General features: G+C 45.3%; 1 protein-coding gene across 1 annotated transcript in view; it reads right to left on the reverse strand.

Annotated features, from left to right (window-relative positions):
* Positions 1-266: 266 nt before the first annotated feature.
* Positions 267-27,647, reverse strand: part of lrpprc (leucine-rich pentatricopeptide repeat containing) — an 83,320-nt gene continuing 55,939 nt past the window's right edge. The window contains exons 26-38 of the mRNA XM_029765220.1: positions 24,622-24,690; positions 24,456-24,546; positions 23,382-23,524; positions 19,578-19,746; positions 19,187-19,313; positions 17,394-17,482; positions 17,103-17,307; positions 9,861-9,997; positions 9,513-9,628; positions 5,755-5,829; positions 5,320-5,404; positions 3,753-3,895; positions 267-511 (exon numbers count right to left, since the gene is read on the reverse strand). Of these exons, the coding sequence (XP_029621080.1) occupies positions 434-511; positions 3,753-3,895; positions 5,320-5,404; positions 5,755-5,829; positions 9,513-9,628; positions 9,861-9,997; positions 17,103-17,307; positions 17,394-17,482; positions 19,187-19,313; positions 19,578-19,746; positions 23,382-23,524; positions 24,456-24,546; positions 24,622-24,690 (1,527 nt within the window). The 3' untranslated portion in view covers positions 267-433. The remainder of the gene's footprint in view (positions 512-3,752; positions 3,896-5,319; positions 5,405-5,754; positions 5,830-9,512; positions 9,629-9,860; positions 9,998-17,102; positions 17,308-17,393; positions 17,483-19,186; positions 19,314-19,577; positions 19,747-23,381; positions 23,525-24,455; positions 24,547-24,621; positions 24,691-27,647) is intronic.

Consider the following 27,647-nt stretch of genomic DNA (forward strand, 5'->3'; position numbering starts at 1 on the left):
AGGGGTGTGAATACTTAAGTACATTTGATATTTCCTTTTCAATACATTAGCAAACATTTCTAATAACATGTTTTCAATTTGTCATTATGGGGTATTGTGTGTAGATGGTTGAGAAAAACCCCAATTTATTATATTTTTTATTCAGGCTGTAACAACAATGTGGAATAAGTCAAGGGGTGTGTATACTTCCTGAAGGAACTGTAGATGGATACCTACATGTACACCATTTCCCTTTGAAAAGTGTCTCCAGAAAAAAAAAGTGTCAGTCTAGTTCCTAACATTTATTGCATAAATACTTCTGTACATCAATTTTAATCATCATAAATCAACATAGAGGACAGAGTTTAACATCCAGTAATACTTCCACAAGATCTGTTTTCACAGCTTATAAAAAAAAACTACAACGACAGAATGAAGAAGAGTAGCGACAGTCTTATTCCTCCACTGCGGTGCTCGGCTGCGATCCCTTGGATTTCACCTTCAGCTTTTCTGCATAAAACTTAAACGTCTCCTGGAAAAAGGGGGTCAAAGAAGGTGGTCACCCGATAGTTACAGTTGAAGTCGGAAGTTTACATACACCTTAGCCAAAAACATTTAAACTCAGTTTTTCACAATTCCTGACATTTAATCCTAGTAAAAATTCCCTGTCTTATGTCAGTTAAGATCACCACTTTATTTTAAGAATGTGAAATGTCAGAATAATAGTAGAGAGAATGATTTATTTCAGCTTTTATTTATTTCATCACATTCCCAGTGGGTCAGAAGTTTACATACACTCAATTAGTATTTGGTAGCATTGCCTTTAAATTGTTTAACTTGGGTCAAACGTTTCAGGTAGCCTTCCACAACCTTCCCACAATAAGTTGGGTGAATTTTGGCCCATTCCTCCTGACAGAGCTGGTATAACTGAGTCAGGTTTGTAGGCCTCCTGGCTCACACACACTTTTTTAGTTCTGCCCACAAATTTTCTATGGGATTAAGGTCAGGGCTTTGTGATGGCCACTCCAATACCTTGACTGTTGTCCTTAAGCCATTTTGCCACAACTTTGGAAGTATGCTTGGGGTCATTGTCCATTCGGAAGACCCATTTGCGACCAAGCTTTAACTTCCTGACTGATGTCTTGAGATGTTGCTTCAATATATCTACAATTTTTCCTCCTCATGATGCCATCTATTTTGTGAAGTGCAGCAAAGCACCCCCACAACATGATGCTGCCACCCCCGTGCTTCACGGTTGGGATGGTGTTCTTCAGCATGCAAACCTCCCTTTTTCCTCCAAACATAACAATGGTCATTATGGCCCAACAGTTCTATTTTTGTTTCATCAGACCAGACAACATTTCTCCAAAAAGTAAGATCTTTGTCCCAATGTACAGTTGCAAACCGTAGTCTGGCTTTTTTATAGCGGTTTTGGAGCAGTGGCTTCTTCCTTGCTGAGCGACCTTTCAGGTTATGTCGATATAGGACTTGTTTTACTGTGGATATAGATACTTTTGTACCGGTTTTCTCCAGCATCTTCACAAGGTCCTTTACTGTTGTTCTGGGATTGATTTGCACTTTTCGCACCAAAGTACGTTAATCTCTAGGAGAACGCGTCTCCTTCCTGATCGGTATGACGGCTGCGTGGTCCCATGGTGTTTATACTTGCGTACTATTGTTTGTACAGATGAACGTGGTACCTTCAGGCATTTGGAAATTGCTCCCAACGATGAACCAGACTTGTGAAGGTCTACAATTATTTTTCTGAGGTCTTGGCTGATTTCTTTTGATTTTCCCATGATGTCAAGCGAAGAGGCACTGAGTTTGAAGGTAGGTCTTGAAATACATCCACAGGTACACCTCCAATTGACTCAAATGATGTCAATTAGCCTATCAGAAGCTTCTAAAGCCATGACATTTTCTGGAATTTTCCAAGCTGTTTAAAGGCATAGTCAACTTAGTGTATGTAAACTTCTGACCCACTGAAATTGTGATACAGTGAATAATCTGTCTAAACAATTGTTGGAAAATGACTTGTGTCATGCACAAAGTAGATGTTCTAACAGACTTGCCAAAACTATAGTTTGTTAACAAGAAATTTGTGTGATTGAAAAACTAATTTTAATGACCCCAACATAAGTGTATGTAAACTTCCGACTTCAACTATATATGGTAATTTAGTAGACGCAGTTCATAGTAACAGATATAGTCAGTATATGACAGGGAACAACCAAAACCAAAGTCGGTACAATCTACAAATTAACAGTGTGGGTGTGGACTGTGTTGGTGTATTTGTGTGTGTGTGTGTATTTGTGTATTTGTGTGTGTATCGCAAATCGTAGCCAGGGCTCACTCCCCTTTCAACAAGTCCACCGCACCCCTGGGTCTAACTAATAGACTTCTCCATCCAATCACGGGCTCTTGTTTCATCTCCACATCCTGATTAATACACAAATACGGGATTTACACTTTTCCTCCCCTCCCACTAGTCCACCTAATTAAGCCCTGCTTTTAGGCTGAAAAAAGTGGGGCTTTTTTGAGAAGGTGAGTGCTTTCAGGAGATTAACGTTGCTGTAACATTGTATATTCCCCTATTAACCGTGTAATTAAAGTCGATAAATAGCCGTGTTGGCGGGAGGGGCCTGACGCGGGCCGCGCTTCAAATCTCTCCTTATCTGCTCTCTCAGGAGACGGCTTTGTACTCCAGCTAGAACAGCAGTCTGAAAACAGAAGGGTGGAGGAGGGTGTAGAGAAGGGGGGCACTACCTGAGATTGGTTTGTTGAAACTTTAAAAGGTGATTTGAGAGCTCTGAAGACTGTTCTCAAAAAAAAGGGGGGGGGTTATGTTTGACATTTCCCCCCCATCTCTACTCTACTGTGGCAGTTTTGGAACGTGGCTCTACCTTTCCGACAGGTATTGAATTATGCAGTGAGCCTGTTCTGCGAGTTCTAGCTGCATCTCTGTGGGTGGGGGGGCACGGCATCGACAGAGCTTGCTCTGCAGGTGTGTGCGTGTGATTGCAGGGCAATGTAAACAACTCAAGTGGTTGACCTAGTTAGTGAGAACTCCTGGAGTGCAGTGTGACTACTTTGGCTGATTGCCAATTTGCCGGTGTTGTGTTAATGTACTATATTGTCCGATGATTCAAGTGCTGTAAATCCCTACCTCTCTTACCAGCTCATTACAGCCTCATAGTACACAACTCACTGACATAATTCTGTGCCAAACAAACCTATAGACTTGCACCTAAAAAACAAACAAGACCACTGCAATCAAAACAGATATCACTGTAATACATAGTAATGTGTAGGTTATGACTGCAGGCATAATCCAATGCAAGCCACATAAGCCCAGATAAAAGCAGAAACATGTAGAGCATGGAGCAGAGGCCTCCTGAATGGAGGCTCTCAGAGCAGGCAGACTGTTGGCTCTGATTACACCCAGAGCTCCCATCAACACACACACCCTGACAGACATTAGGTCACCAGTGGAAAAGATGCCAACCCCAGTTAGGGCTGGGGTGTGTGTGGCCTGGTACACTGCGTGTGTGTTTTTGTAAGAGTGTGATTTGTTGTTCTGTAGCCCAGTAGACAATACAAGCCCTCAGGACTAGGACAGTCTGCTGGGTATGACATTGGTCAGGTTTGGATCTTCTTTCCAACAACCAAATAATATTTGTAGTCTAACACTCATGACAGACACACTGCTATACCATTGAGGTGGCAAGCAGAGCAAAGTGTGTGTGTGTGTGTGTATGCTCGCGCGCGCTCACAGGTGGCTCAGTAAAGGGGACGGTCTCTCCTGCGTTCCTGTACAGCACGGCAAGTCTCTTCAGACACAGCTCATCAGCCTCCACTCCCTCCGTCTGCATCTGCTGGTACAGGGCTTTAGCCGACACCAGGTCGTTGTCCACACCTGGGTTTGTGTGGGATGCATTTGCAAGAGTGAGACAAAGTTGATGCATGAGGTCAAAAAGTGTTGAAGGAAAGAAGAACAAAAGCAGAAGACAGAAACATGAAAACATTGTTAATATTACCACTGTTACCTCTGACCTCTTCATGACCACCAGGAGAACAGTGTTAATATTACCACTGTTACCTCTGACCTCTTCATGACCACCAGGAGAACATTGTTAATATTACCACTGTTACCTCTGACCTCTTCATGACCACCAGGAGAACAGTGTTAATATTACCACTGTTACCTCTGACCTCTTCATGACCACCAGGAGAACAGTGTTAATATTACCACTGTTACCTCTGACCTCTTCATGACCACCAGGAGAACAGTGTTAATATTACCACTGTTACCTCTGACCTCTTCATGACCACCAGGAGAACAGTGTTAATATTACCACTGTTACCTCTGACCTCTTCATGACCACCAGGAGAACAGTGTTAATATTACCACTGTTACCTCTGACCTCTTCATGACCACCAGGAGAACAGTGTTAATGAAATAGTCAGGCAGAACAGCAGGCCTGAGGTACTTCAGAATGTCACATTTAGCATGCCACACTGGCTGAAGCAGAATCAGTCATTAGTGAACATCCTGTTCTCCAAAAACACCTCTCAGGTTCCAGCAGACGCCGTCTGCTCCCTCTCGCCTGATGCATATTTCATTTGCTAGCTAATGACGACTTAGCTACAGGCCAGCAAGCCGAATGACGTACCCTGCTTAAGTTGCCTCACTATAGCCTAGACAGGCCAGCGAGCCGAATGACGCACCCTGCTTAAGTTGCCTCACTATAGCCTAGACAGGCCAGCGAGCCGAATGACGCACCCTGCTTAAGTTGCCTCACTATAGCCTAGACAGGCCAGCGAGCCGAGCACCTAACTGATATACCGAAGCTCATTATCCTGACCTCTTCACACAGTGTGTGGCGTACTCTACCCAACGTCACTAAATTGTGTGATTTGACTGTATCGTACAAAAAACAGTAAGCAAAATTACAGTAAAATACGTAAGTTGGATCATTTATATAGAGTATTTCCTAAGTATGAGTGCATTATGTAAAATGCTCTAGTCCAGGGGTCGCCAGTATTTTTATTTTTTGGGGACATAAAAAAACACTACAATTTGGAAATCTATTCCAAAGTATTCCCACGCATAAGAGAGAGATATGTGATCGTTTACAAATGAAAGCAATGTTTGAAATGATTATGTTCAAGTCAATTATCTGTTTGGGCTTCTTGCGTTAAATTTGCACTCTACAAGATATTTGTAATTATGTTCCTGCCCCCTGACCATTCATTCAAGAAAATAAAAAAAGGTCCCTTGGCTGAATCTAGTCGATGATCTCTAGTCTATTCTGAGCATGGCTTTACACAACGTTTTACCATAGCACTTCATCAGGTAGGGATACAACGTCTCCTTCTCTGTGAAGTCAGGGATGAGAGTCATCAGGGTCTTGATCTTGCCCACCTATAACAGATAGACAGAGTTAGATAGATGCCACCAAGTCATAACACTCCTTAAATGATAATACTATATGCATGCAGGTAACCTAGCGAATAAGAACGTTGGGCCAGTAACCGAAAGGTTGCTGGTTAGAATCCCTTAGCAGACTAGGTAAAGAATCTGCCGATGTGCCCTTGAGCAAGGCACTTCATCCTAATTGCTCCTGTAAGTCGCTCTGGATAAGTGTGTTTGCTAAATGACTCAAATGTCAATTGTAATGATGATGCATTTCTCCAGGCACTTTAAATGAAGGCCAATAAAAAGAAAGCGTTGGTTCAGATCTGACATAGTGAGGTTGAAGGAGATGGTTGTACCTGGCCTGGTTTCTGGGCCAGCCTGGACATGTAAGAGACCAGAATCTCCTTCTGTTCAGCCACAGCATTACAGCGCTACAGAAAGAGAAGAGGGACAGGAGAGATCAGAGTCATGACTAACCAGGTTTCCATCCAACCGTTTTATGCGAGTAAAGTAAATGTTGAATAAAATAAATGTTACGACAGGAGTGATGGAAAATGATCATTTAAACTTTCCATAGGTCAACAAAACCCAATACGCTAGACAAGGAGGGATCTTTTTGTGTCTGTAAAATTAATTATGCTTGCTCTTATGCTTGCTCTTATCCATATTCTCATCATGTAGGGAGCCTACCCATACTGTCTGCAATATGTTGGATAGAGCACAAGTGCCAAGACCAGTCGGCACATTCGCTATAGCGCATCATTTGTGACAAAACCATCAGTAGAGTTGAAAATGCGATGGAAACCCATGGAACTTGCTTTTTTGGTGGGGTAAATTTAACCGCAAAAGTTATTTTTAAGTGCACTACGTCGTCACACACAGCCTTTCCTCAACATGCAAATTTGATGGAAACATGTCTCTGGTTGGAAAATGCAGGATTTTAGAATATTCGCCAATTGGATAGAAACCTAGCTAGTGACTGTGCAGAAACAAATGCAGACATGCAAATGTGCAACCACACACAGCAATTCAGGGACTTGTAAAAAGGGTACATGTACTGTATGAGTACATCTGCTTGTGAACAGGGTTCTATTTCCTGTACCGTGAGTGTTTTGTGTCTTAAGTGTTTTTGAATTGCTTTAGGCCTTTTATTATATGTCCTGCACTCCAGATAGCGCTCTGCAGTTCTAGGTTCATTACACCGCCAACAGGGTGTCAGCCAGATAACTACTTATTTCTTTATCAAATTTAAAAATGTACAGTGCCTGTTCACTTTAAAGTATAATTATCTACACTTAGCAACATAAAGGGGCTGATTGGAATCTGTACTACGCTGAAGCATTCTAGGGGGTAATTTACTTCACCACCTTTACTTTCTGTCATTAGCCAATTACCAGAGGCAGGAAGTGAGGTAGGGGAAGTAGCTCTCATAACGAGGAGAGAATGAGTGAAACCAACCAAGGTTCAAACCTACAGAAGAATGTATGTAAACAGGCTCTTTATCACAAAGCAGCCATTTTAAATTCAGGGCTACGATTTAGAAATACTTTTTATATAAAACAATTAAGAGGGATTTGCTTTGGGCTAAAGATGTAACCTTAAAAAAAAATGGTAAGAAGTAAAGACTGAAAAGTGTGAGTGCCGCATTAAACCCTGCCGTGCTCTGAGTCTTCTCTGGGTTCAGTGGCAATGAGGTCACATTACAAGCCATTCGTGAACGCCGTGTTTCTTTCCTTGGGTGGAATTAAAAGCGGCGGCCTCGGAGGCTTTTAACCGCAGCGCAGTGTAGCAGCGTATTAAACAGAGGGCCAGAGTCACTCAGCGGCAGAATGGCTTTAGTACAATCAGGCAATTAGAACAACACTCCTCCACTCTCCTCTTCTCTCCAGTCGCTCGCTCTCTCCGCTAGGACCCGTTTTATCCAGAAGCCAGACTGGCCGTGACGTAACCCCCTGTATCCCTGATCCCAGACGAGCATACTCCCTCACGGCTGCTTAAAAGCTCTGGATAAGCAAGGAATGTCAGAATATCTCTACCTCCAACCCCCCACCTCCCAGAGCAGGTCTAGGAGGACCCTGCCTCACTGACTTCTGGTCCGACTCACTTCTTAATGACTTCATTCAACACACTTGTCATCTGCCTCGTTAAAAGCTTTTCAGAGTTTAGCTAACAGTTTCTTCTAGAATAGAATTGTTCCTCCGTTACAATAAACCTGGAAGAGGCCTGCAGAAATACCAGCCAAGTTGCTAAATATGCTCAAGTAGATGCATATTACACGAAACACGGATTCTTCTAATTTGGCTTTAATTTCTTATGAACTTAGAGTAGTATCTGTGTTCATTTTCATGTCTCCGTTGGAATAAACCATCTTGTTAATCATTGAGCAGCAGTATAATTACATGTGAATTCAAGGGGAACATGATCTGGAGGGGTGTGGCACCAGAAGGCCTCTTTTGATCCTTCTCCCTCTCAATGTTCACGTGGCTCGAGCTACATTTAAATGACATAACTGAGCAAACCAATCCATCTTGCATATTTTCAAAGTACATTATACTCATCGACCTTTGTGATGCGAAGGTGATCTATATTTCAAATGTGACTGAGGGTGATTTGATGTCAAAGTATGCTAAATAACCTTTGCCTTTATTCAGATTGTGGATATATCGATATGTGCACGGAAATCAAAATATACTTATTAACACATTATTATACAACCCTTTTGCCTTCAGAACAACCTAAATTTGTTGGTTGTCAAAAGTGTTCCACAAAAGTGTTCCACAACATGCTGGCCCATGTTGACGCCAATGCTTCCCATAGTTGTGTCAAGTTGGCTGGATGTCCTTTGGGTGGTGGACCATCCTTGATCCACATGGGAAACTGTTGAGCATGAAAAACCCAGCAGTGTTGCAGTTCTTGGCACACTCAAACCGGTGCACCTGGCACCTACTTTCATACCCTGTTCAAAGGCACTGTTCAAATATTTTGTCTTGCCAATTCAATTGTCTCAAGGCTTCAAAATCCTTCTTTAACCTGTCTCGTCCCATTCATCTACCCTGATTGAAGTGGATTTAACAAGTGACAACAATAAAGCCGGGTGTAGACTACACAACTTTCAAAATGCTAAAAATGGCTGAGCCTCTTACATTAAAGGACCAGCTTTCCTGTAGTGTTGCTCACACTAAACCATATGGGACAGACAGGGTGGCCTTGAGGGTTCTCGACACCACGCTGTCCCGTGAAAACAATGTGATGTGATTACACTTAACGTAGCTACAACAAGATCTGGCTCAAATCAGCCGCATACGTTTTCAGTCAGATATTCACGCTTGCCATTTGGAGTTCAAATATATAGCCAACATTTTGAATGGAATAACATTGCTTGTGAAACGTCAGAGCTGTAACGATTTGACACTTTGGCAAGAACAAACGCACACTAGTAGTGGTCAGCGCTCCTGCTGAAGAGTCTCCACATTCTGGGTGATAAAAAACACCTCACTGGCTTCTTCTCCGGTGAGCTCTCATTGGCTATTGCTGATCAGCGTGCTCAAAACGTGTCGTTGCACATCTCACACTACAAGAGCACTGCAGATTTTGTGTCGATAAAATAAAACGTGTTTGAAAATATCGGGATGTCTGGGACTGCTCAAAGACGAGATTGGTAGCACTCAGATTGAGTCTCTGACCCGCTCACATTAAAGGAGCGTCGGTGACGAGTAGGCAACTACATGGGCATTTTGTCCAGGAGCTCAAAAACCTGTCTGGGACTGCTAAATCCGGGCCAAAAATCGTGTTTGCGCACACATGAACAGACACACACACAGAGAGAGAAATAGATAGAAAGCCAGCCACGAGAGCAACACCCACAGACTTAAGGAATCATAGCATTCACCTGGCCAGTCTATGTCATGGAAAGAGCAGGTGTTCCTAATGTTTGCCCACACATGAACACACAGAGACAGAGAAACAGCCAGCCAGCCAGCCAGCCATGAGAGCTACACACAGAGACAGAGAAACAGCCAGCCAGCCAGCCAGCCATGAGAGCTACACACAGAGACGAATAACTCAAACTGATTGAATGTAGTGACTGATGTCACTGGGTGAGTGGGATACGTACGGCCAGCATGAACTTGGCGTCCTCTACCATGTTAGCCTCCAGCAGCTGTAGGAAGAGGTCTGAAGCAGCTCTGTACGATGAAAAGTGATTTGCCAGCCTCTCTGCCATGGCACTCACTACACAGAGACACACAGACAGGGTCACAATCAACATAGATCTCACTCAGCAAGGTTAATGAGAAGATTGATCTGATAGGGTATACAGGCTTGTACGCTGCTTGCCGATGGTCTGTTCCAAGAGTATCAACTACTGCAGTAAATTCTATATGAAAGTGGGGACCGTGTTGGACATTAAAGACATTGTCTGAAGGTGGGCGGGTGAGGTTATACAGGCGTCTGTGTTCCTTACATTTATCCAGTGCAGCGCTGTTGTTCTCCTCCAACACCTTCCTGAAGACAAAGGCCATGCTGGCAGCCGGACCCTGAGGCCCATCACCCTGTGTGTAGACAGCCTCCAAGCCCTCCACTGCAGAGTCCAGGTCTCCACTGACAGAGACAGAGAGAGAGACAGAATATAGGCATTTCGCTAGGTCAAAAACAGAAAAAAACAAAGACTCCAATCTCTTCACTGAGAGCTCAATGTATCCGCTGGGGGAAGTAGCAGCAGCAGAACTTTCTGGGAAAGAAATAACCAGTAAAACACGACAGTAACAGAGACAGAGCGGTCGATGAGGGCATACAGGGAGGTATGATTAAATATTCTCTAAATATGCGAGGAGCATCCCCCTCATCATTCGTCCAAACACAGAAAGAGAAAAACAAAGTGCATCAAACTATTATCGGCTGCATTAGCATTCTCTCCGCTAACAGTGGCGTGGGGGTGTCATCCCCGCCTAGCTCCCAGGGCCAAGACGCAGGAAGATAGGATAGCGGAAGTGAAAAGGCGCTCATGCCCGATTGGGCAGCACTCCCTGCTCTCTCGCCTGCCTGGGCCTGTCAGGAAGAACTCTGACCCCACCCCCAGCACGATTGGCCTAAGCAGCTGTGACACGTGCGGGGCGGCACGATTTGAGCCGAGCTGACTGGTTAAGAGGGAAGGGTCCAGAAAGGAGCGCCACATTTAGAGCTGGACCTCAGTAAATTATTCAGACTCAGTCACAGCGATCACAGTGGATTCAGGCACAGATGAAATATTCATGTGGGCTGGTGGAGAAGGAGAGGAAAGGATGTAGAGGGAAGGGGGAGAACTAGAGGAAGGGAGGAGGGAGAAGGGTTAAGTGTTAGCTTGTTGGGGTCCCAGGTTAGGTTGTTCATATTTGGTGAGTTTAGCCTATTTGGTAGTGGCAACCTCTTCATAAACATTCCTCTGTGTGATCACATCAATGTTAACCGGGACAATGTGTGTGCTGTATTCCCCTAGGGTATTGTTAACCCTCTGGGTATTGGAGGCCAGGGTATTGTTAACCCTCTGGGTACTGGAGGCCAGGGTATTGTTAACCCTCTGGGTACTGGAGGCCAGGGTATTGTTAACCCTCTGGGTACTGGAGGCCAGGGTATTGTTAACCCTCTGGGTATTGGAGGCCAGGGTATTGTTAACCCTCTGGGTATTGGAGGCCAGGGTATTGTTAACCCTCTGGGTACTGGAGGCCAGGGTATTGTTAACCCTCTGGGTACTGGAGGCCAGGGTATTGTTAACCCTCTGGGTATTGGAGGCCAGGGTATTGTTAACCCTCTGGGTACTGGAGGCCAGGGTATTGTTAACCCTCTGGGTACTGGAGGCCAGGGTATTGTTAACCCTCTGGGTACTGGAGGCCAGGGTATTGTTAACCCTCTGGGGACTGGAGGCCAGGGTATTGTTAACCCTCTGGGGACTGGAGGCCAGGGTATTGTTAACCCTCTGGGTACTGGAGGCCAGGGTATTGTTAACCCTCTGGGTACTGGAGGCCAGGGTATTGTTAACCCTCTGGGTACTGGAGGCCAGGGTATTGTTAACCCTCTGGGTACTGGAGGCCAGGGTATTGTTAACCCTCTGGGTACTGGAGGCCAGGGTATTGTTAACCCTCTGGGTATTGGAGGCCAGGGTATTGTTAACCCTCTGGGTATTGGAGGCCAGGGTATTGTTAACCCTCTGGGTACTGGAGGCCAGGGTATTGTTAACCCTCTGGGTACTGGAGGCCAGGGTATTGTTAACCCTCTGGGTACTGGAGGCCAGGGTATTGTTAACCCTCTGGGTACTGGAGGCCAGGGTATTGTTAACCCTCTGGGTACTGGAGGCCAGGGTATTGTTAACCCTCTGGGTACTGGAGGCCAGGGTATTGTTAACCCTCTGGGTACTGGAGGCCAGGGTATTGTTAACCCTCTGGGTATTGGAGGCCAGGGTATTGTTAACCCTCTGGGTATTGGAGGCCAGGGTATTGTTAACCCTCTGGGTATTGGAGGCCAGGGTATTGTTAACCCTCTGGGTATTAGAGGCCAGGGTATTGTTAACCCTCTGGGTCAGGGAGCATCAACTGGATTAAGCCGGAGGCCAATTTTTTCTTGAGCGGATGGTCGTGCAGCTGGAACATAATAAATTGAAGCCCAAACAGATATAATATGACTAAAACAATCATTTCAAACCTTAACTACATTTGCGGACATTGCCTAGCGTAGGGTGCTGACTTTCGGATGGGACGTTAAAACGGCTGTCCTGACTGGTTATTCAAAATCCCATGAGATTAGGGTAAGATTAGGGGTTTTCACCCCGGTGTCATGGCTAAATTCCCAACCTGGCCACATTCCATCATGGTTACCTGATCATCCCCTTCATTCCTAATTGGCATACAGTGCATTCGGGAAGCATTCAGACCGTTTGACTTTTTCCACACTGTTACATTACAGCCTTATTCTAAAATTGATTTAATCCGTTTTTTTCCCTCCTCAATCTACACACAATACCCCAAAATAACAAAGGTTTAGACATTTTTGCAAATGTATTATTTAAATATCACAGTACTTTGTTGAACCACCTTTGGCAACGATTATAGCCTTGAGTCTTCTTGGGTATGATGCTACAAGCTTGGCACACCTGTATTTGGGGAGTTTCTCCCATTCTTCTCTGCAGATCCTCTCAAGTTCTGTCAGGTTGGACGGGGAGCATCGCTGCACAGCTATTTTCAGGTCTCTCCAGAGATGTTTGACCAGGTTCAAGTCCGGGTTCTGGCTGGGCCACTCAAGGACATTCAGAGTCTTGTCCCAAAGCCACTCCTGCGTTGTCTTGGCTGTGTGCTTAGGGTCATTGTCCTGTTGGAAGGTGAACCTTCACCCCAGTCTGAGGTCCTGAGCGTTCTGGAGCAGGTTTTCATTAAGAATCTCTGTACTTTGCTCCGTTCATCTTTCCCTCGATCCTGACTAGTCTCCCAGTCCCTGCCGCTGAAAAACATCCCCACAGCATGCTTCCACCACCATGCTTCACCATAGAGATGGTGCCGGGTTTCCTCCAGATGTGACGCTTGGCATTCAGCCAAAGAGTTCAATCTTGGTTTCATCAGACCAGATAATCTTGTTTCTCCAGTCCTTTAGGTGCCTTTTGGCAAACTCCAAGGGGCTGTCATGTGCCTTTTACTGAGGAGTGAAATCTATCTGGCCTCTCTACCATAAAGGCCTGATTGGTGGAGTGCTGCAGAGAAATGGCGCCGACAGAGGGCTGCCTCGCTTCTAGCTCTTTTATGTAATACTACTTACATTATTAGCCCAGATTTGTTTTGTGTTATTACATACAGCCGGGAAGAACTATTGGCTATCAGAGCGGTGGTAACTCACCAGCACTACGACTTTCCCGAAGCGGATCCTTTGTTCGCACCCCCAGGGCAATATCCTGCTAAAACACTTGACCACTGATACGCCAACTTCCGGGATGTCTACAACGCCCTCCCCCACCCTCCTTTTGGCAAATCTGACTTCGACTCCATTTCGCTCCTCCTTTCCTATAGGTAGAAATACACAGGAAGTACCCGTGCTAAGGACTATTCAACGCTGGTCTGACCAAATCATAATCCACGCTTCAAGAAATTTTTGTTCACGCGGACTGGGATATGTTCCGGTTAGCTTTCGAGAATAATATTGACGAATATACTGATAATGTGACAGAGTTTATCAGGAAGTGTATAGGAGATGTTCTACCAACTGTGACTATTAAAACCTACCCTAACCAGAAACCATGGATAGATGGCAGCATTTGCGCAAAACTGAAAGCACGAACCACCGCATTTAACCATGGCAAGGTGACTGGGCATGTGGAATAATACAAACAGTGTTGTTATTCCCTCCGCAAGGCAATCAAACAGGCAACACGTCAGTATAGAGATGAGACAAAGTGGAGTTGCAATTCAACGGCTCAGTCTTCAGACAATTACGGACTACAAAAGGAAAACCAGATGTCTTGCTTACCGAGAAGCTAAACACCTTCTTCGCCCGCTTTGAGGATAACACAGTGCACCGTCGCGGCCCGCTACCAAGGACTGTGGGCTCTCCTTCTCCATGGCCGTTGTGAGTAAGACATTTAAGCGTGTTAACCGTCGCAAGGCTGCCGGCCCAGACGGCATCACTAGCCGTGTCCTCAGAGCATGCGCAGACCAGCTGGCTGCTGTGTTTACGGACATATTCAATCTCTTCCAAACCCAGTCAGCTGTCCCCAAATGCTTCAAGATGGCCACCATTGTTCCTGTACCGAAGAAGACAAAGGTAATTGAACTAAATGACTATCGCCCAGTAGCACTCACTTCTGTCATCATGAAATGCTTTGAGAGACTAGTCAAGGATCATTTCACCTCTACCTTACCTGACACCCTAGACCAACTTTGCTTACCGCCCAAATAGATCCACAGACAATGCAATCGCCATCGCACTGCCCTATCCCATCTGGATAAGAAGAACACCTATGTAAGAATGCTGTTCATTGACTATAGCTCAGCATTCAACACCATATTACCCTCCAAGGTCATCATTAAGCTTGAGGCCCTGGGTCTGAACCCCTCCCTGTGCAACTGGGTCCTGGACTTCCTGACGGTCCGCCACCAGGTGGTGAAGGTAGGAAAGAAGACCTCCACTTCACTGATCCTCAAGACTGGGGCCCCACAAGGGTGCGTGCTCAGCTCCCTCCTGTACTCCCTGTTCACCAAGGACTGCATGGCCAAGCACGTCTCCAACTCAAATCATTAAGTTCGCAGACTACACAACAGTAGTAGGCTTGATTACCAACAATGAGGGGACAGCCTACAGGGAGGAGGTGAGGGCTCTGGGAGTGTGGTGCCAGGAAAATAACCTCTTAATCAACATCAACAAAACTAAGGAGCTGATTGTGGACCTCAGGAAACAGCAGAGGGAGCACCCCCCTATCCACATCGACGGGACCGTGGTGGAAAGCTTCAAGTTCCTTGGCGTACACATCACTGACAAATTGAAATGGTCCACCCACACAGACAGTGTGGTGAAGACACAACAGCGCCTTTTCAACTTTAGCACGCTTGGCACCTAAAAGTCTCAAACTTTTACAGATGCACAATTGAGAGCATCCTGTCGGGCTGTATACCACATGGTACGGCAACTGCACCGCCCGCAACAGCAGGGCTCTCCAGAGGATGGTGCGGTCTGCCCAACATCACCAGGGGCACACTGCCTGCCCTCCATGACACCTATAGCACCAGATGTCACAGGAAGGCCAAAAAGATCATCAAGGACAACAACCCCCCTAGCCACTGCTTGTTCACCCCGCTATCATCCAGAAGGTGAGGTCAGTATAGGTGCATCAAAGCTGGGATGTTTGTCCTTCTGGAAGGTTCGCCCATCTCCACAGAGGAACTCTAGAGCACTGTCAGATTGACCATCAGGTTCTTGGTCACCTCCCTTACCAAGGCCCTTCTCTCCCGGGCCGGCAAGCTTTAGGAAGAGTCTTGGTGGTTTCAAACTTATTCCATTTAAGAATGATGGGGGACACCGTGTTCTTGGGGACCTTCAATGCTGCAGGTACCCGTCCCCAGATCTGTGCCTCCACACAATCCTGTCTCGGAGCTCTACGGACAATTCCTTCGACTTCATGACTTGGTTTTTGATCTGAACACGCACAGTCAACTGTGGTACTGGTGTGCATGCCTTTCCAAATCATGTCCAATTAATTGAATTTACCACAGGTGGACTCCAATCAAGTTGTAGAAACATCTCAGAAACTCCCCAAATACAGGTGTGCCAAGCTTGTAGCGTCATACCCAAGAAGACTCGAGGCTGTAATCGCTGCCAATGGTGCTTCAACAAAGTACTGAGTAAAGGATCTGAATACTTCTGTAAATGTGATGTTTATTACAAATAAAAAAAACTTTGCTAACATGTCTAAAAACCTATTTCTGCTTTGTCATTATGGGGTATACTCAGCCTTGTCTCAGGATGGTAAGTTGGTGATTGACGATATCCCTCTAATGGTGTGGGGGCTGTGCTTTTGCAAAGTGGGTGGGGTTATATCCTGTCTGTTTGGCCCTGTCCGGGGGTATCGTTCGGATAGGGCCACAGTGTCTCCCGACCCCTCCTGTCTCAGCCTCCAGTATTTATGCTGCAGTAGTTCATGTGTCGGTAGCTAGGGTCAGTCTGTTATATCTGGCCTGATGACTCCTTGCAGTCCCCAGTCCACCTGGCCGTGCTGCTGCTCCAGTTTCAACTGTTCTGCCTGTGGCTATGGAACTCTGACCTGTTCACCGGACGTGCTACCTGTCCCAGACCTGCTGTTTTCAACTCTCTACAGACAGCAGGAGAGATACTCTGAATGATCGGCTATAAAAAGCCAACTGACATTTACTCTTGAGGTGCTGACCAGTTGCACCCTCGACAACCACTGTGATTATTATTATTATTATTATTTGACCCTGCTGGTCATCTATGAACATTTGAACATCTTGGCCATGTTCTGTTATAATCTCCACCCGGCACAGCCAGAAGAGGACTGGCCACCCCTCATAGCCTGGTTCCTCTCTAGGTTTCTTCCTAGGTTCTGGCCTTTCTAGGGAGTTTTTCCTAGCTACCGTGCTTCTACACCTGCATTGCTTGCTGTTTGGGGTTTTAGGCTGGGTTTCTGTACAGCACTTTGAGATATCAGCTGATGTAAGAAGGGCTTTATAAATACATTTGATTTGATTGTGTGTAGATTGATAAGGGAACAAACGAAGTAACAAATTGTAGAATAATGCTGTAACGTAAGAAAATGTTGAAAAAGGGGTCGGAATACATTCCGAATGCACTGTACATAAAGCGTCAGTAGGCAGAAAAGTGCTATATAAATCCAATCAATTATTATTCATTATTATTTGTATACAATCACCTCTATTATGCGTGGGAATACTTTGGAACAGATTTCCTGGTGTTTTTACAGTGTTCATGTACAACATTGAACATTTTTGCTCAGGAAACTTGGGGGACCAAATAAAACCACCCGCAGGGCGCCAGTTGGGTAACCCTGCTGTGTATTGGAGGCCAGGAGATTTTTAACCCTGCAACCAAGTGGTAACAGAGAGCGTAGAGAAACAGGTTCACTGCAATGCTACTGAAACCCATGATAAAGGCATGACAATACCCCTTCATAAAGCTGGGCACGATTGAGTGCTAAGTAGGTGAGTTAGATGAACCTTACTTTTTGATGTGTGCCATGGCAGTGTTGTTGAGAAAGACCATACTTGACAGGTTGAGGGGTGTGCCCAACCCTTTCATCAGAACCTCCACTTCCTGGATGCCCTGGACGTCCCCATGGCTACCGAGGGATTGCACCAATCGTGTGACGGACAGTTTTGAGGGCACCTGGTCTCCCTGCAGCATGGACTTGAGTGTGGACATGCCATCTAAGGGTGGGAGGAAGGCAACAGAATGTATGCAACAAAGAAACTCGGTGGGTGTGTGTTTGTGCACGGATCACGCAAAAACCCACCTTTGGCTAGCCCTCTCTTGACCTGTGTAATGATGAGGAGGCTGTTGGCTATGTCATTCAGCTTGAACCCTGGGACACGGCCTACGGCACTGAGGAACAGAGAGACAGAAGAACAGACTAAGAATAAGTCAACAATCTTCAACCTTAAAGCAGAGCAGAGGTGACCAACCCTCCACTCCACTGAAATGGGCATAGAGAGAAGAGGGGGGAAAATAAGACTGAAACAGAGGGACAGAGTGAAAGTGAGTCCGATTGCCAATCAAGTCTGGCCATAGAAGTATTACAAAACAACCGGGTGTTCAGACTACTCCCTCTGAGGTCCTCTCCAGCTCCGAGTGTGGGGGGCTGTGAGTCTCCTCCGGGGCTGGGCAGGGAGAGAACAGCTGCTGCAGTGATGAGACCCTATGTAATGTCCCTTTCCCTCCATCCCTCAATCTATCCCCTTGTCCTTTCAGACATCTTTTTTTCCCATTTCAGAGCCACTAATACCTCAATCAATCTCTCTTTTATTATTACAGTCTCCGACCGGATTAATCTGGCTGCTCAATTGAGCGTTGGCCTCATGCTCCTTATCGCCGGGCCGGCCAACCACCAGCCCTCCGCTCACTCGGACAGATTGCTGCGGAAACCTCGGTCAGAGTGATTCTTATCAATCCCAAGGAAAGAAAATCCCTCCTGTCGCTGCCCTCTAGCCTCCCCATCTCCCGCACTCTTTTCACCCTCTCTCTGGGGTCTCCCCCCTCCACCCAACTTCCGCTCTGACCCTCCCACATTTCTCTCCATCCCAATCCCCTTAATCTCTGCTAAGCGCCCCACTGCTCAGTTATGATGCAGCCCCTCCTCCTCCTCTCCCCAACCCAGCCTTGGGCCCCATCTGGCTCCAGCCCTGTCCAAGTCATCCACACGCAAGAGACTGGGCTTTATACACACTAGGGGAATTATTACTGTACTGGCGTCTTGATCATCTTCCCACATGATTAAACCAACCCCCCTGCCTCCCTCCCTTCTCTGATAAATTCAAGGTCCCTCACAGGACTAAAATACCCTGGGTTAAGTCATGCCCTATACTGGCCTGACATAGGGGTACCAAAAGTTCTGGAGCGAAGGGGGACAGGTGGGGATGAGATGTGATGTGTGTAATGTGGAAGGTATGCGTTGAGTCCTTGTGGTAATTCTGCTAACTGTTCATAAACACACAGACAGACACACATAGGGATGTTCAACAGCCACCCGAGGGCAGTGAGCGAGGGCAGTGAGCGAGGGAAGAGGAGAGGATTATACAAAGACTCTCCTGCTCGAAGGGGACAGATCATCAGTCATGTGTTATGAGCGATGAGAACCTAATTTTGCTCTCGTTTTTTAAAAGGGATAACGCCTGCTACTGAGATCCCAGGACAACCAAAAAACACACACACGATACATTACTAATCAGCAGAAGATTGTCATTTTTGTGCAAAGTCATCCGCTTCCCAGAAAACCAAATTAATCTGTGGTGATAGGAAGGGGCTCAAGCGCTTCCGAGGCTTACCAGACCACTGCTGTTCACATCCAGCAGGGTTAAGGGTCAATTCACAATCACTTGGTAATCTCAAACCTAATTCAAGAGCCCTGGCTGCCCTGTATACTGTAAGCTTAACCTGTGACAAACCAGAATTTGGCTCCGAGTGTGGAAGTAGCCCACTGTAAAAGTGTGTGGTTTCTTTGTCAGGACCACTGGCAGATAGAGAGGGGGAGTGAGGGAGGGGACACAGGACATACTGACTGGTGAACACACACAGGACAGACAAACTCACATCTCTTTGACCACCATGGCGTCCTCCATACTACCCTCGGCCAGCAGAGCCCGGATCAGACTGTCGTAGGGGGCCGGGCCCAGGGTCACACCCTTCCTATCAATATCCTTCAGCATATCATAGGCCTCTGGACAGACCAACAGAGGGAGATGGAGGGAATGAGAAATGTAGCAGGAAAGAGGGGTTGATAGAGATCACCATCAGGAAACATGAAAAGCATTCAACAATCCACCATGTCAACGGGACAACCAAAAAATATTTTGTAAAACGTGTCTCAGTGGTCATGGGACAGTCTGTAGAATTGATGTTCCTGTATTAAGAGAAGCCCAGGAAATCCCCAATATTACCAATGGAGGTCAGGCAGCAATATAAACTCCCCAGGGCTGCGTACCTTTAGCCATGCCCTTCTTGCAGAGGGTGAGCAGTCTGAACTGATAGTCAGCAGGGCTGTTCTCTGCAGTAGCAGCCTGAGTGCTGGCTGACTTGGTGGCTTTGCCCTTTGACCCTTCAGGCTTGGTCTCTGCCTGTGCTTCTCTGTCTGCAGCCTGCTCATACCACACCTATGGAAAGGTAGAGTACAACATGCTGTGAATAACTACTATCAAAACAGCCACTGGTAACATATGGGTCACCATTCCCACGATACAAAAACACCGGTCCCCATGGTACACAAACGATAGGAACACAAGAGCAGATATATCCATCCTTATCCCATAGAAAAAGTGTGTGCGTGCGCAAGTGAATGTGTGTTTCATAATTCTACAATGAAGCATAGAAACAGAGTCGCAAATTGCATATCACAACATATCTGGGTGATTGGTGCATGTCTGTGTCGAGTTCAATGTAAAACTGATTTTAGTACTTCACTTAATTTCACTATTTTTCATTGTCATGGCAATTCTGAATAATGAAAACACAAAATCAACCAAAGCAAAGTAGGTAGAATGTTTGTATTGAGAATGCTTGGTTAAGAACCACAGCGTTGATTTGCAACTCCGTTTTGGTTGCAAGAGGACTTGCTTCTGCCATCGAAGATTATACATTTTTCTAAAATGAGCTTCTACACCCAGCAATTTCATCAGTCCGGACCATGGATGGCATATCAATATCTCCTTGCAAGACCATCAAATATCATCGACAAGGGTAAGAATTAAATAGTGTATTCTCACCAGGATTTGGTTTATTGCCATTTGTGTATTTCTCAACATTCCATGTTTAGAATGCATTAAGGTACATCTAGAACTGGTTGAACATGTAGCTTTGGGTCAGGTCCTCCCAGGTTTCTCAGAGATCTGGGATTGTGAGTGGTACTGGAAGTCTGTTCCACAAGCACATGGAAATGAAGCGCAAGGTGGAGTTTCACAGGAGAGTGAGGAGGGAGTTCTATGAGCTCAGGCAACCAGTGGCTTTTTACTGATGGAGAGACAGAAACTGGAAGCCATGTTGAGTTGGCTGCAGAGAAGGGCTTCTTGTGAATCTGATGTATTTAGTAGAAGTAGTACTAAGAGAAGATAAGGTAGAATAAGATAGGAGGCTCTGCCACAGTATATAGTCATGAACCCCTAAAAGTCTAAGCTGTTGTGTTGGGGGGGGGGGGTTTAGTTCTACTAAGCCAACATTTTAAGATAGATAAATGATCCATGGTATGACTATTAGGAATAAGGTTTTGAAGTGCCTGCCCTATATCTAGGAGATATAAGAAAGCTCAGGAAATATATATATTTTTTTTTTACCTTCAGATGAGTCCCGTGACACTTGTGGGGGTTGTAGAGCAAAACGGAGAAGACCATCGTGAGAGTCTTTCCTTTCCACAGTGGGGTTAGTTTGTAGCCCAAAACGGTTCGGATGCTACAGACAGAAGCTGGCACATCAGCGTTACTGACTTGTGGGTGTCATCGAGCAAAACGGAGAAGAGCGTTCGTGAGAGTCCTCATCTTTCCATATTAGTTTATAGGCCAAACCGTTCGGACGTGTTGTGGAAATTCTTACACAGGGACTCTCAAAGTCCATCTTAAATGGATCATTGTTAATTATCCGTACACTGGAGAGGTTCCAAAAAAAAGTAATGCACTATAGTGAACATCTGTCAGAAGCTCTTATTATCAAAATTTTAAAATCAGCTTTACATGTCATATCTCACAATCACACAACTTCACATCCACTTAGTACCATTCCCAAACACGCTCGGTAATCTCCCTTATTACCCATGTGCATCTTCAACGATTCTCTTGTTGTTACTTGCTATTTACCTTATGTAGCGTCAACGGTTCTCTTGCCACTACTTACTATACATATAAATAACACCTCGTATTCAAAAATACCTTGTGTTATTTTGTAGTGGCTGCAGACCACAGACATTTCTTCTAAATGCCTATAGACAGCTGTCAGCGAGGCTTTCAATGGTACCATTACGCCCTCGCTCTAGTTCTCTCATAAAACTAGTGAATAGTCTTCTCTCTATAAGACTGTAAAATATATATATATTTTTTAATTATGAATTCACTTTTATTATCAGCGCGCTGGCCAATTTTTTCTTCTTGAGCGGATGATCGTGCAGCCGGAACATAATGAAAAAACAATGGCAGAATGTTTTAGTTATGTTCCATATCACCTCCTCTTGGTGAAACTTGGAAGTGTTCTATGGCTACAAAGAGCAGGGAGGAAGGTGAGCCATGGTTGGCTTCGATGCAGTGGCGCGCAATAGCATAGTCTGTTTTTATTTCTAAAAGCAGCCTTAAGTTCTGCGATGCTTCAATGCTCGCTTAGTATGTCCAATATAAACAGCAGCACAGATGCATTTGAACATGTATAGGACTTTTGTGGTGCTACAATTAATGATGCTTTAGATTTTGTATTATTCTTTACCTGTTCTTGGGTGGTATTTTTGTTGTTGTTGTATTGGTCATATTGTCAATGTAATTTCCATTGGGAGGGCCTGGGAGCCTAGCGTCACGCTTCTTGGTTTGCTGCATGCTGTGCATAACGGAATCGGCTAGATTGCGCGCACGGCGAAAACAAATGCGAGGGGGACATGTTGTGAATTCTCGTAGATTTGGATCACATTTGAGGATGTTCCAGTGTTTCAATACAATGGATTTGACGCGACCGGCACATGGGCTGTACTCCGTGGAAAAACACAAACGTGGGGGTGTTTTGTACTGGTTTCTATTCGTGCCAGTGACTAGGCTTTGTCATTCAGTCTCTAGCACGGGTATAGGCCTGTTCAATGACACTAATTATACCCACGTTGCAGGAACCTTTTGCGCATGTCATGCGAAATTTCCCTTTAAGTATAAGAATTGCGATGCGTCTTTTTTGAGTGAGGTGTGTGTGTGTTTAGTAGACTGAGTAGGGCCCCTCAATCTTCAGTCACCCGTTCTGCGACAGGGGGAGGGGGTTAAGCTACACTGGCCAGGGGTAAATTAGGCTAGGCATACGGGCCGGGGAGGCTAAAAGGGGGTGTGGGGGTTGACAACTCCAGGGCGCCTCAGGTCACAAGGGTCAACGCCAAGGGCTAAAGCCATCACTTTGAGTCTCATCTCCCTCCAGGCCTCACCAACAAGCCAAACAAACATGGACACAACTGGAAGGAAGCTGGAAAATAATGTATTCCAATGGAGAAATAATGTATTTTGAATCAACAGAGGAAACGGGTGCAGTCAGGCGGAGGGAATGCTGGGTAATTTGGTCACATCTTTCCAGTAGCCTCTGCCAGAGTCCTCTAGAGACTGGTGCTAAAGTCCACTAAGCAGCAGACATGGTGCTATTTAGCAGTGGCTGAATTATTTAGGCATTAGGGGCTAGTATTAATTCCTGTCCCAACGATCATCCCAAATTCAAATTTACCCTAGCTGTAGCTAAAATACAACGATTTGTTGTTTCAGACTGACTGTCGCCAGAGGTGCGGAGAAATCAGACTAGTTCAGGGATTTCAACAAACTTGGAGTCAACCAGGACAGAGGGGGCACCACGGCAAGCCAATGATAATGAAGCCTATAATAAACTCTGAGGTACTAAAAGGTAGCGTCCTGCCCACGATTCACTGTGCAACAAACTGAACATTAGCAGAGAGGATGAGCTTTAATGAAGCAAACACTGATTTTGGAAAATTACTGATTTGATGGAATAGAAATAAAAGGAGAGCTGTGCTTACTAGTGGTGGCAGAACGGTAAGTGATTTCAGAAGGCTTTTTACCTCAGGCACCTCGAAAGGCACCTCCTGTCCATTACTCTTGAGGATGTCAGCCAGTATGCGCAGGGTCCTCTCTCTTGGTATCACGTTCTCCTCCTGCATCTTGGTCCAGGTGGCCTCCGCCTTGCGCCAGTCGTTTGTGTCCTCTGAGGGTGAGAAAGAGCATGATCACACGTACGCACACACAAACTCTTGAAAAATGTATTTTATAAACGAGACTTGGATAAATAAAAGGTTCAATTAAAAAAATAAAACACGCACACAAACGTGTATACGCACACAGACATCAAGATTCCTTGTTGACACTCATGCTGCTTAATGCTGAGAGAGCAATCAAGGCAGAAATGGCCTAATCTGCTCATCCTCGTCAGCCAGACACTTAACTCTGGGCTGATTTGATTTGTATCCGAGCAGGCTTTATCTGACCCAGGCTGAATTGGGCAAACAGTTCCAAAAAGCTCAATCTTCCAATCACGAGATGTAATCTAATCATACACTATCTGTGGATACTGGGATTCTGAACCCATTCTCTCACACACTAAATGGCCCTAGGGTTACGCCACATTGCTGCCAAGGATTGGGGGGGGGGTAAAGGTTAAACAGTCATATGAGAAGAGGAGATGGAGGTAAGTAGTAGTGACTTTAGGGATACTTGGGGGGGCTTAATATAACCAGTCAGGGGTAAAGTGAGGTTCATAAACTTCCCCTGTTGGAGAACGTAGATTAACAATATCTGGCATGCAGTCAGTCCATCCATACAGCCATGGTGAGATACAGGAAATACCTTAGAATTATGAATTAGAATCAGGGTTGGGCTCTATTCGAATTGAAGGGAATCAATTTAGGAAGTGATTTGACAAATATATCCTTTTCAGTTTATCGAGAAGCCATTAAAAATAGATGCCCCTTTTTCAATCACTTATTTGAAATGTCAGTTTACTTCCTGAATTGACTGCCTTTGATTCGAATTGAGCCCAACCCAGATTAGAATACTAATAGAATAGTAACTTAATAGGATGTCGACAGGAAAGCCAGCCAGTCAGAGAAGAGTAGGGATGGAGGTTTAGGGGGACTTACTGCAGAGCCTCAACAGGTAGTGATACAGCTCATCTCGGTCACATTCAAACAGCTTGGCTGTCATGTCCACCATGCTCTCCAAAGACTCCATCTACACAGGGACACAACACTTTAGACGTGGTGTGTGCGCATGTGTGTGCGACTGTGTGTGGTCTCTCTCTCTCACCTGGTTGCCGTTAATGCATTTCTCAGCATACCACTGAAGGCGTCCTGGTCTAGCCCTTAAACCTGGAGTCTGTGGGAACAACAGAAAGGACTTAATAAACAAATACAACGTGGTTTATGTTAAATCACCTAGTGCCTCATAAACCTTTCTGTATTGCATACTGTACAGGGTACATCAAAAACCCAACAAGCTGAAACATACCGGGACCTCCATTTCATACCTCATGATTGAGTATATGATTTAATACACATTAAACCCATAAATTCCTGTAATTTCCCAGAAGTGAATATCTGAATATCTCAACTCTAGAACAATCCCCCTGAGTTATCCAAGAAAGTAATATCCAACAGGCTCAAAATGACTAGAAACAGATATGAAAAAGATAGAAGATGAAGGGTGTATATGGATAATACCGGAGCCATATAATAATGGCTCTGGATAATACTATGGTATGATGCCCTTTGGACACGCACACAGAGGGTGGCATAAGCACACTGTATTTTTGGAGTGATATGTGTTCATATGGGCTAGGGAGGGTGGGGTGGAAGGGGTTAGAGATGGGATAGCATTTCATCAGTGCTCCAGTCAATCAGAGTGAGATAGGGCAGAATGTTAATCTGTCTATGACCAAGATCTCTCAATCCCCCTGTGCTGCAGGACCATGGCTACTTGATCAAAAAAAGACTACGCATTATGGTCTTATACAACCAGCCAAAGGACAAATTACAATTTGTTCTGTTCTCCGCCGCCGCGTCTAATCTGCTTAGTAAATAAGGCCGAGCGCAAGTGGTACATATTTTTTCTACAGCGAACAGGAAATCCCCCCCCCCCCAGCCCAGCTTGCTACCCCCCACCCCTCCAGCCAGAGATCTAAGCCCCCCGAGGGCAAATCTTCCCGGGCATAAAATCCATGGTGATAAGTCCCTCTTCCTCCCGCTTCACACACACACTCTCTACTTTTCACTTCCAGCACATATCCCAATCCCCAAAAGGACATCTAGGTCAGATTATTAAGACAATCTCCTGCCTGCTGCTTTGTGGTTTATGAAACTCGGCCCCTTTGACTATGCTGTCTGGACTAGAGCGCCACAACAAGCTCACATCACACAGCAAAGACAATGCAGTAGTGACTGTTGCACAAACTCACATAGCCTTTCTATACTCATCCTCATGTAGTCATGCCACCCGCTCACAAATTATGCTCAACAATCTCAATTCCTTGTATTTGACACTTATAATTAATACTCCCCACTTACACAACTCACCCGACACACACACACACACACACACACACACACACACACACACACACACACACACACACACACACACACACACACACACACACACACACACACACACACACACACACACACACACACACACACACACACACACACACACACACACACACCCCTACCTAATGGTGCCCACCCCTTAACAAAACCACCTAACCTTAACCATAACCAAAAAGTGGTACCCATTTCTATTGTATTTCATTTAATTACCTGCAATTAAACACCTTGCAATTATACAAAACAGAGTCAGCGGCTAGCCTCTCTGTTCTGACACTTGAAGCTCCACTGAAGAGGAAAGGTCTCTGTGATAGATCTCCCTCATCCATCTGACCTCCCAGATATCACTCGTTTTAATTAGTGGGCAGAGTTAGGGGTCCGAGTTCACATGGAGAGGATATCTGGTTGGGGGAGCGAGAGCTTTTTCTGATTCTGACCTACCGGTCCGACATGAGACCACTTCGCTGCTATTTATACACACAGACCAGGTAGAGAGTTCTCTTCTACATTCAGCCTCAATACAAAGCTCTGCACAATATGGAGACATTAACCACAGTACACAACTACATGTAGTGAGTCACAAGTTCACAATAGACCAGAAAGGAGACTCCCTTCAGGCCTAAATCCAACTGCCCACATTTGAAACAGATTATCACAAACATACAAAACCAGAAGAATGTCAACGGAACTGAAGGGCATTTCAGGTCAAAACAAAAACCCAAGAGAAGATATTGAAGTTGAAATGTATAATACTAAATGTTTTGTGTTGGTCTGGTATCATCTGAAGCTTGTCGGAACCTCCCTTTCTAAGATGACATGAAACGTACAGTCCCTGTCCCATTCTTAGAGGGGTATTAGTACACAATAATAGCATGTCAATATTTAAGAGGGTTTGCGAATCATAGTTCATGTCCTAAATCCTCCTTATAGAAACTCAGAGGGGACAAGCAGCTTTTGGCTAGCCCTGACACAGGGCCAGGACACCATGATACATAGATGATCTGGTCAAGTTGAAAGAGAGAGAGTGCGAGAGCCACACAGTTCCAGCAGACAGCATTATTCTCATCCTGAAGAATCAGGATATTAAAAGGCGTTCAGGGCCAAATAACTAAATCGCCTGCTCCCCTCCTTATCGAGAGACCAACCCTCTGCTGTCGATCCATCCTCACCGACATCATTTTCATCTTATCCCCCCGGACCAAAGCCTCCTCATCTGATGAGTTTTTAATAACCAGGAAGAGGCTTAGGATGGGCCCTGCCAGCCAGCCTGCTGCAGCCCAGAACAACAATAACAACAACCACTACATCTACCTAACTTTAATAAGGATCGTATGAGGGCACAGTTCTGGAAATGGTAAGGATGAAATCCTAAACGGGATGGATTGTGTCTATGGTCAAATTAATATCTGCATTAAGACACGCACATATGGTTACAGCATCTGCGTTCCAGCTTCCGCCCCACATACACACAGTACACAAATACCCCCATTTGACTTAAAACAAGAATACGCACTGACACACACCTCATGGCACTACTCCGTACTAACTGGTATCCATCCAGTCATGCAAGTGGACAGAGTAGACAGGGGAATTGAGCAGGGAGATTAGAATGGTTGGATAATTAAACATCTGAATGGTTTTGTCTAAATAAATGTTCAGTGAGGAAGAATAGACTCGTGAGCTGCACGTGTTTGGAGTGTGTGTCGGGGGAACGGCCTGAAAGCAGAGACG

Source organism: Salmo trutta, chromosome 10 (genome assembly GCF_901001165.1).
Source record: "Salmo trutta chromosome 10, fSalTru1.1, whole genome shotgun sequence".
NCBI classification, from domain to species: domain Eukaryota; kingdom Metazoa; phylum Chordata; class Actinopteri; order Salmoniformes; family Salmonidae; genus Salmo; species Salmo trutta.